Below are 8,837 nucleotides of genomic sequence, written 5' to 3'. Positions count from 1 at the left end.
ACTCTACCGAGGGCCATAAAGTGAGACTCTATCTCTACACACACCCAAAAAAATAGCCGGGCATTGTGACAGGTGCCCGTAGTCTAAACTACTTGGGAGGCGGAGGCAAGAAAATCACTTCAGCCCAAGAGTTTGAAGTTGCTATGAGCTATGACAGCAAGGCACTCTACCGAGGGTGACAAAGTGAAACTGTCTCAAAACAAAGAAAAAAAAAAGATAACTTGAGAGGACAGTATAACGCCCTTCACCCTGACTCACAGTGATTGTTAACACTTTGCTGTGTTTGCCCTCTCCTTCACTTACTCTCTCACCCAAACTATTTCTTTTTTTTTTGCAGTTTTTGCTGGGGCTGGCTTGAACCTGCCGCCCCTGGTATATGGGCCAGCGCCCTACTCCTTGAGCCACAGGCACCACCCTCACCCAAACTATTTCAAAGCAAATTACAGACATAACGTTCCCCAACTCCCAAATATTTCCCCACATGTCCCTTAAGACCAACAACACTATAAAGCCACAGTGTCATTATTATACCTCAGAAGACTCAAAATGACTCTAGTGTCATCCATTATCCAGGTACTATTCAGACTCTACTAAGGGTCTGTCTGGCATTATTTTTAAGGCTTTTAGAGTACATTAAAGGATTACATATTAAATTGGATTACAGGATTACAGCTTTGTGATTTCTTCTAGCCACTATAGTATGTATATTCTGCCCCACCTGTTTTTGGAGAAACCAGGAGTCTTGTATAGCTTTGTATCCAGAGGTCTGGTTTTAGATGATTACTGCCTTGTGGTGCCCTTAACTTGATCTCTAGCTGGTTCATGTCCTGATAGATTCAGGAGCAACATTTTTTGCTACAATGCTAGACAGCTATTCTATACATTGATGACACATTGTGTTGTAGAAAATGTCAGTTATTAGTATTTGTCTGTTTCATGGTGATAGATGTGGCAGGGGTCTTTTACTAGGCAGGCAGTGAATGGCCAGTGCATCCTCACTGGAGGATGCTCAGCAATCAGACTGGTCCTTGGGATGGGCTGGGTTTGGGGATGTCTCTAGGGAACATCCCTAAAGCTTTCTTAGCTCTGCACTTGAAAAGGAGAAACTGAGGCTCACAGGGGTGGTACCTCTTGCCTAGCAGGGTCAGCGCAGAGCAGGATGAGAACCCGGGTCTGGAAGTGTATCTGCTGTCTCCAGAGGTGCCTTCCCTCACCTCCCCTGGGGACCTGGGAAGGGTCAAGGGACCTACAGGACCGAAGGTGGGCTGGTTGGGCGTGACACTTGGTCCTCAGGTACCCCCCATTTCCCCAGAGGATGCCGCTGTGAAGGGGCGGCTGGTGGAATGTCTGGAGACTGTGCTTAACAAGGCCCAGGAGCCCCCCAAGTCCAAGAAGGTACAGCACTCCAATGCCAAGAATGCCATCCTCTTCGAGACCATCAGCCTCATCATCCACTATGACAGGTGCCCCCCTAGGCCCCACAGGACCCGATGCCTGTAGCTGGAAAGAGGGACCTGGAAGTGTGGACTCCTGGGTCCTAGGGGAGGGTCTGGGAATCCTGACTTCCAGGTAGGAGAAGGATGGGGGAGGGAGGTGTTTCCCTGTGAGGTTGGTGCTGGGGCCCTCCCTGGAAGACACAGTTGCTAGATGTCTTTCTCTGGGTGCAGTGGTTCAGATGTCTGGGTCACCAGGAGAGCTGGGTAAGGCAGGAGTTAAGACCTAGGTCCTCAAGGGGTTCCAGTCCTCCTCTTCCCTAGTCTCTATCTCTGTCTCTCTCATGCTGCCCTTTCTTTTGGCCCCACCCCAGTGAGCCCAACCTCTTGGTACGGGCCTGTAACCAGCTGGGCCAGTTCCTGCAACATCGTGAGACCAACCTGCGCTACCTGGCCCTGGAGAGCATGTGCACGCTGGCCAGCTCTGAGTTCTCCCACGAGGCAGTCAAGACCCACATTGATACCGTCATCAATGCTCTCAAGGTGTGGCCTCTGGGAACCTGCCTCTGGTCCTCCACCCCCTTCAGTGAAGCCTAGAACTTAGAGGCCCTTTGGTGGCCATCCCTGTGCCAAAAGAGAGCCTAGAATACACCCCAGGCCCTGCTCTCCTCCCTCAGACGGAGCGGGATGTCAGCGTGCGGCAGCGGGCAGCTGACCTGCTCTATGCCATGTGCGACCGGAGTAATGCCAAGCAGATAGTGTCAGAGATGCTGCGGTACCTAGAGACGGCAGACTATGCCATCCGTGAAGAAATTGTGAGTCCTGGGGAGGCTGGGGCCCAGACCTCTGCGACTAAGGGAGGAGAGGGCTGGTGCCCGGAAGCCTGTATCTGAGAGAGAAACGGGCTGAGGGCCTGGACTCCTGGTCTGAGGGAAGAGGGGCTGGGGGCCTGGACTCCTGGGTATCCGGATTGAGACAGTGGCAGGCTCAGATCCAAGTGAGTCCAAGCCCTCATTTTCCCCTATGGGCATGCTCACACATGTACACACATGCCCATGTGTCTTTCTTCCTGGCGGCAGGTCCTAAAGGTGGCCATCCTGGCTGAGAAGTATGCTGTGGACTACAGCTGGTATGTGGACACTATTCTCAACCTCATTCGCATCGCAGGCGACTACGTGAGTGAAGAGGTCTGGTATCGTGTGCTCCAGATAGTCACCAACCGTGATGATGTCCAGGGCTATGCCGCCAAGACTGTCTTTGAGGTCAGCATGCCTCACTCACCCTGACCCCCATGACAGGACCTGGAGGCTGAATGAGGACCACTGGGGATGGGGGCTGCTGCCTCCATATCGCCATCTCACTTGCTTTTCTGCATCACTGGCAGAAGGCACTCTGAGCAGTGACTTTACCTATCTGGTTCACCCAAGGGACCCCGGGGCTGTGGCGAGTCTGTAGGGAGCAGCATGGTTTGTCCAGAATATACTTGCCTGTTCCCAGATCTTGGTCATCTCCCTCTGTCCTAGGAAAGAGGACCTAGTGACACTGTTTTCATTACCTGTGAGGTCAGGCCAGTCTCTTAACCTCTCCATGCTTCAGTTTCCCGACCTGTATTATAAGAGCTATGAGGGTCCCACAAAGTCAGTAGCCTGCATGTACTGGGCACTCTAAAGCAGGGCGCTCATTCTGGCCTTTCCATGCCCCTCCTTGCCCTCCCAGGCACTGCAGGCCCCAGCCTGTCATGAGAACATGGTGAAGGTTGGCGGCTACATCCTTGGGGAGTTTGGGAACCTGATTGCTGGGGACCCCCGGTCCAGGTGAGGGAGCCTTGGGCTATGGAAGAACATGCACACTGAATTCAGAGGGCTCTGGAGCTTGGGGCCTCAGGAGCCTCGGGGCTAGTGATGATGGGGTTCTAGGAATTTTCTTGGTCTCTTAATCCTTGGGAGTAAGACTCTGGAACCAAGTGTTACAGTGACCACTGCTCTGCAGCCTCAGGGCAGGGATTGTCAGTCCCCTGGAGGCAGTGTATGGTCCTGGGAATGATCCCTTTGAGGGAGGTGGCACCTATTGAGGAGTTCTGAGGAGGGAGCAGTGGAGCTCAATCCTTCACTGATGATTGCCCCCCCTCCACAGCCCCCCAGTGCAGTTCTCCCTGCTGCACTCCAAGTTCCACCTGTGCAGCGTGGCAACGCGGGCCCTGCTGCTGTCTACCTACATCAAGTTCATCAACCTGTTCCCTGAGACCAAGGCCACCATCCAGGGTGTGCTACGGGCTGGCTCACAGTTGCGCAACGCTGATGTGGAGCTGCAGCAGCGGGCTGTGGAGTACCTCACCCTCAGCTCAGTGGCCAGCACCGATGTCTTGGTCAGAGCCCTGGACCCTGTCCCCTACCCATGCCCTCCTTCTCCTAATGACTGGCATTGACCTATCCCCCTGACCCCCCTGCCAGGCCACAGTACTAGAGGAGATGCCACCCTTCCCTGAGCGAGAGTCATCCATTCTGGCCAAGCTGAAACGTAAGAAGGGGCCAGGGGCTGGCAGTGCCCTAGATGATGGCCGCAGGGACCCCAGCAGCAATGATATCAATGGGGGAGTGGAACCTACCCCCAGCACTGTGGTAAGTCCCACAGGGTGGGTCCTGCAAGGTCAGCAGGGGCCAGGGCAGCAGGGCCTTGTTCTCAACCTTTATCTGCATTTCCTGCAGTCTACACCTTCACCCTCCGCTGACCTCCTGGGGCTGCGGGCAGCCCCTCCCCCAGCAGCACCCCCAGCCCCTGCTGGTGCAGGGAACCTTCTGGTGGATGTCTTCGATGGCCCAGCTGCCCAGCCCAGCCTGGGGCCCACCCCCGAGGAGGCCTTCCTCAGGTACCCCTGCTTGGCCTGGCCCCTTCTCTAGCAACCCCAGGACTGTCCTCTTTCTGCTTAGCACCCCCCATCTCCCCACTTGCTCCTCTCCCTGTCCCCTCAGACAGTCCCTGCTGCTGCCTTCCTTGCCCTGGCCTCTTTGCTTCCTCTGGCCACTCTGGACGCTGCTGACCCTGGCCACCCTATGTTTGGCCTTTCCCATCACTGTTTTCTCAGCCTGCTCTTCCTTCTCTCCTTTCCTTCTCCGTCTTTCTCTTCGGCCTTCTTGCTGCCTCTCTGGGATTGGCTGCCTGCCACGCCTGTCTTCTCTTGTCTGCTCTGGGATTGGATGGCCCAGCGAGCTGGAGCCGCCTGCCCCTGAGAGCCCCATGGCTTTGCTGGCTGATCCAGCTCCAGCTGCTGAGTAAGGGGTGGCCTGGAGGGCTGGGGGGCAGCCTATCGTGTCCACAGGGAGGGTAAAGGGGATTGGGGCTCTCATCAAGGGGTCCCTTATGAGGGGCAGAGGCAGGGACTTGGGAAGAAAGTGAAACTTGGGTCCTCTGAAAAGGGCCACATTTGATTTGAGGCAACTGCTGGCCTGATTCTGGGGTTCTTTGAGGCTCTGTGAGAAGTCTGGGTCTGTGGTTCTGGGGTTCTGTCCTTATAGGGCTTGTTTCACTAGTGTTAGTTCTGGGCCTTTCCCTCCAGCCCCTCAGGCCTCTTCCTTCCCATCTTACTCCTTTCCCTGCCTCCAGCCCAGGTCCTGAAGACATTGGCCCTCCCATTCCAGAAGCTGATGAACTGCTGAATAAGTGAGTCTGGGATAGATGGGGGAGGGAAATGGAGACTGGTAGGGGGAGCCCAAGCCAGGCACAGACTGGTACCCAGCATCCTGAGCTTCCTGCCACCCCTGTCCAGGTTTGTATGCAAGAACAATGGAGTCCTGTTTGAGAACCAGCTGCTGCAAATTGGTGTCAAGTCAGAGTTCCGGCAGAACCTGGGTGTGTCCGGGTGGACTCTGGGGACAGGGTCGGAGGGAGATTTTGGCTGGGGTTGTGGCTAGGGACAGCATGAGAGGAACTCAGATGGAGTCTTGCCTCTTCCTCCCTCCACCCGCTGCAGGCCGCATGTATCTCTTCTATGGCAACAAGACCTCAGTGCAGTTCCAGAACTTCTTGCCCACTGTTGTCCACCCAGGAGACCTCCAGACTCATATCCTTTCAGGCTTGACCTGGCCCAGCCCCCTGGCTCCAGCTTGGTCTCTCTTACTTTGAGAGCTTGGGCATGTGGTGACTTCTCTGAGACTCAGAATCTTCATCTGTGGGACAGGAAATGACTACAAGATGATGAGCAGGAAGCATTATTTCCAGAACCCTACCTGCCCAGGACCTCAGTTTGGCCAAGTCAGTCACCTTGGCTGTCCTAACCTTGTCCTCCACTGGGCTCCATCCCACAATGCTGGGGTGTCCTGCATTTGGGAGCCAGGCCTGGGGATCTAGGTGCTCACCTTCTAGATAGGTCCTTCTGTGTGACCTGGGCTAAGTCACTTTGCCTCTCTTGAGCCCTTCTAGCCCTTCTGTGTAGATGCTCCTCTTCCTTCTATAACGTTGTTGTGAAGACAAGAGCAGTTGGAAAACCTTGGAAAGGTAGCTGGTGGTGGCAGTCCTCTCTTTCCTTTTTCTGGGTCTCCATTTCCATATCCAAGAAATTAGAGAGGCTCCAAAACTCTCAGGACTGTTTCATTTCTTTGCTGCATTCATTCCTCCATCATTTCCTAAGGCTCCTGTAGCAGCTCTGTGCCGGGCATGGAGTGGGGCTAAAAGAGGTTAAGTGGCTTGTCCACAGTCACCAGGTGGTAAGCACAGGGATTCAGACCCAAGTCACCCTCCAGAACCAATGTTCTTATGTCTCAATGTGGTGTGAATTGTGCCTCAATACGGTCACTGAGATCACTGTGGAGGCCATAGGAGATGTTTGGGGGCAGTTCAGAGGTTGCATAGGAGAAACTTTGTGGTTGGGCCTTGTAGGGTTAAGTCCAGGATTGTAAGCTGGGGCTGTCAAGAAGCCCAGGGTTGGCTTGGCTCCTGTGGCTCAACCGGCTAAGGTGCCAGCCATGTACACCTAAGGTGGCAGGTTCGAATCCCCAGCCACGGCACTCTACCCAGGGGGACAGCTTGAGGCTCTGTCTCAAAAAAAAAAAAAGAAGCCCAGGGTTCATGGCAAAGACCCCTTCAGGCCATCTCTTCTGTTTCTGCCTTCCTTGACTGAGGCGGGCACAGCTGGCTGTGCAGACAAAGCGCGTGGCGGCACAGGTGGATGGCGGGGCGCAGGTGCAGCAGGTGCTCAACATCGAGTGTCTGCGGGACTTCCTGACGCCCCCTCTGCTGTCTGTGCGTTTCCGGTGAGTCGGACACTGCCCTGAGGAGGGACCGGGATAATGCGGCGGGGTGGGGGGGGCTGATGGTGTGCTGTTGCCTCCTGTGCCAGGTACGGTGGCACCCCCCAGTCCCTCACCCTGAAGCTCCCAGTGACCATCAACAAGTTCTTCCAGCCGACAGAGATGGCGGCTCAGGACTTCTTCCAGCGTTGGAAGCAACTGAGCCTGTAAGCAGAGGGGTGGGACCGGCCGTGCTTGGGCAGGGCAGGGCAGGGCGGGGCCAGGGCCTGGGATGGCTGTCGCTAACCCGAAACTTTCCCCATCCTTAGGCCTCAACAGGAAGCACAGAAAATCTTCAAGGCCAACCACCCAATGGATGCTGTACTCACTAAGGCCAAGGTGAGTCAACAGGGGCTTGTGTGTTTCTGGAGCCTGTTTTCCATCTAAAGTGGGACCCAAGGTTTTTTGGAACCATGATGTTGTGGTATGAACGGTAACAGAGCTCCAGCACACTGACAGCTGCTCCCCTCTTGCTCAGCTTCTGGGGTTTGGCTCTGCTCTCCTGGACAATGTGGACCCCAACCCTGAGAACTTCGTGGGGGCTGGAATCATCCAGACTAAAGCCCTACAGGTGGGCTGTCTGCTCCGGCTGGAGCCCAATGCACAGGCTCAGGTGAGTTGGTGTGGGAGCCCTGAAGCCCAAAGGGAGGGTGCCTATCAGCCTCCCTGGCCCACCACCCCTCTGACTCTATCAGTTAGCTCCCTCCTCCCCCTTCCAATGGTCTTTCCCTCCCTTTGCTGATTTCTGAACTCCATACCTTTTCCTCCCTCCTTGGCCTGCTTTCATTGTTTCCCTCCTATCTGGCTCCTCTTGCTTTTATTCCTATCTCCTGTCTCTTGTATCACTTTTCTGGTCCTTTTATCTTCTTTTCTCTACTTTTATCTCCTCTGTGTCCTCTTCTCCCTGGCACTCCCATCTCCTCCCATGTGGCCTGTCCACCCCCTGAGTCCTCTTTCAACTCCCCCAATCCAGATGTACCGGCTGACCCTGCGCACCAGCAAGGAGCCTGTCTCCCGTCATCTGTGTGAGTTGCTGGCCCAGCAGTTCTGAGCCCTGGACTCTGCCCCTGGGGAAGTGGCCAGCACTGGGCAGCTCCTAGGACTGAGGCAGCTTTGGTGGATGGGGGACCTCCGCTGGTGACAGGGAAGACCCCAAGGGTGGGGGAGATGCCTGGACCTTCCTCCGGCCTTTGTATTTTTATTTTTGTTTATCTGCTGCTGTTTACATTCTGGGGGGTAAGGAGGAGCCCCCTCCTCCCTTTCCCCTCCAAGCACAGAGGGGAGAGGGGCCAGGGAAGTGGGTGCCTCCTCCCCTCCCCCCCACTCTATCATAGCCCCTCCCACCCTCTCCCCATCCAGGGGCTGTGGATTATTGTGAGCGAATAAACAGAGAGATGCTAATAGCCCCGTGTCTGTCCATTGCCCACTCTCTGGTGGTCAAAGAAGTGGGCTGAGGGCATGCAGTGTGTGGGTGGCCAGGTTCCGCAGCCCATGGGTGGGACTCTGAGGAGACAGAAGCATCAGCAGCCGCCTATGCCCCAACTGCAGGGCCACCAGATGCAACCCTGTGTCTGGTTCCTCGGACCCCAACACCAGATAGCAGGCTCTGGGTAGCTGGTCCCCCTGGATCGCGTCTTCTGTCTTCTCTAGTGGGCCTGGCTCTGGGGAAAGGACAGGGAGTGCTAAGATGACAATTAGGATGCTAACCTTTAAAAGCCCTATCCCAGGCTGGATATAGTATAGTGCCTCACACCTCTACTCTTAGCACTCTGGGAGGCTGAGGCAGGTGGATTACTTGAGCTTAGGAATTTGAGAGCAGCCTGAGCAAAAGTGAGACCCCATCTCTAAAAATAGCCAGGTGTTGTGGTGGGTGCCTATAGTCCCAGCTACTTGGGAGGCTGAGACAAGAGGATCACTTGAGCCCAAGAGTTTGAGGTTGCTGTGAACTGTGACGCTAGAGCACTCTACCAAGGGTGACAAAGGGTTAGGGGTTAGGGTTAAGATTCTGTCTCAAACAAAGGAAAAAAAAAAAAAAGGACAACGCCTGTAGCACAGTGGGTAGGGTGCTGGCTACATACACTGAGGCTGTCGGGTTTGAACCCAGCCTGGGTCAGCTAAACAA

The 8,837-nt window shown here is 55.1% G+C and overlaps 2 protein-coding genes across 3 annotated transcripts in view; one reads left to right on the top strand and one right to left on the bottom strand.

Annotated features, from left to right (window-relative positions):
* AP2A1 (adaptor related protein complex 2 alpha 1 subunit) overlaps positions 1-8,116 on the top strand; it is a 45,955-nt gene extending 37,839 nt beyond the window's left edge. For both annotated transcript variants that reach the window (XM_003801470.2, XM_023507867.1), the window contains 16 exons: positions 1,313-1,463; positions 1,808-1,976; positions 2,111-2,248; positions 2,513-2,695; positions 3,150-3,247; positions 3,567-3,798; positions 3,884-4,051; positions 4,139-4,299; positions 5,034-5,090; positions 5,197-5,279; positions 5,401-5,490; positions 6,556-6,679; positions 6,766-6,882; positions 6,985-7,054; positions 7,194-7,328; positions 7,689-8,116. In XM_003801470.2, coding sequence (XP_003801518.1) covers positions 1,313-1,463; positions 1,808-1,976; positions 2,111-2,248; positions 2,513-2,695; positions 3,150-3,247; positions 3,567-3,798; positions 3,884-4,051; positions 4,139-4,299; positions 5,034-5,090; positions 5,197-5,279; positions 5,401-5,490; positions 6,556-6,679; positions 6,766-6,882; positions 6,985-7,054; positions 7,194-7,328; positions 7,689-7,766 — 2,054 coding nt within the window. In that variant the 3' untranslated portion in view covers positions 7,767-8,116. The remainder of the gene's footprint in view (positions 1-1,312; positions 1,464-1,807; positions 1,977-2,110; positions 2,249-2,512; positions 2,696-3,149; positions 3,248-3,566; positions 3,799-3,883; positions 4,052-4,138; positions 4,300-5,033; positions 5,091-5,196; positions 5,280-5,400; positions 5,491-6,555; positions 6,680-6,765; positions 6,883-6,984; positions 7,055-7,193; positions 7,329-7,688) is intronic.
* The window catches only part of FUZ (fuzzy planar cell polarity protein), an 8,683-nt gene continuing 7,723 nt past the window's right edge, over positions 7,878-8,837 (bottom strand). Inside the window, exon 11 of the mRNA XM_003801472.3 lies at positions 7,878-8,376. Coding sequence (XP_003801520.1) covers positions 8,153-8,376 — 224 coding nt within the window. The 3' untranslated portion in view covers positions 7,878-8,152. The remainder of the gene's footprint in view (positions 8,377-8,837) is intronic.

This window comes from Otolemur garnettii, unplaced genomic scaffold, assembly GCF_000181295.1.
Source record: "Otolemur garnettii isolate 467f Iridium unplaced genomic scaffold, OtoGar3 scaffold00211, whole genome shotgun sequence".
Lineage (NCBI taxonomy): Eukaryota > Metazoa > Chordata > Mammalia > Primates > Galagidae > Otolemur > Otolemur garnettii.
This window is presented reverse-complemented; position numbering and strand designations above follow the sequence as displayed.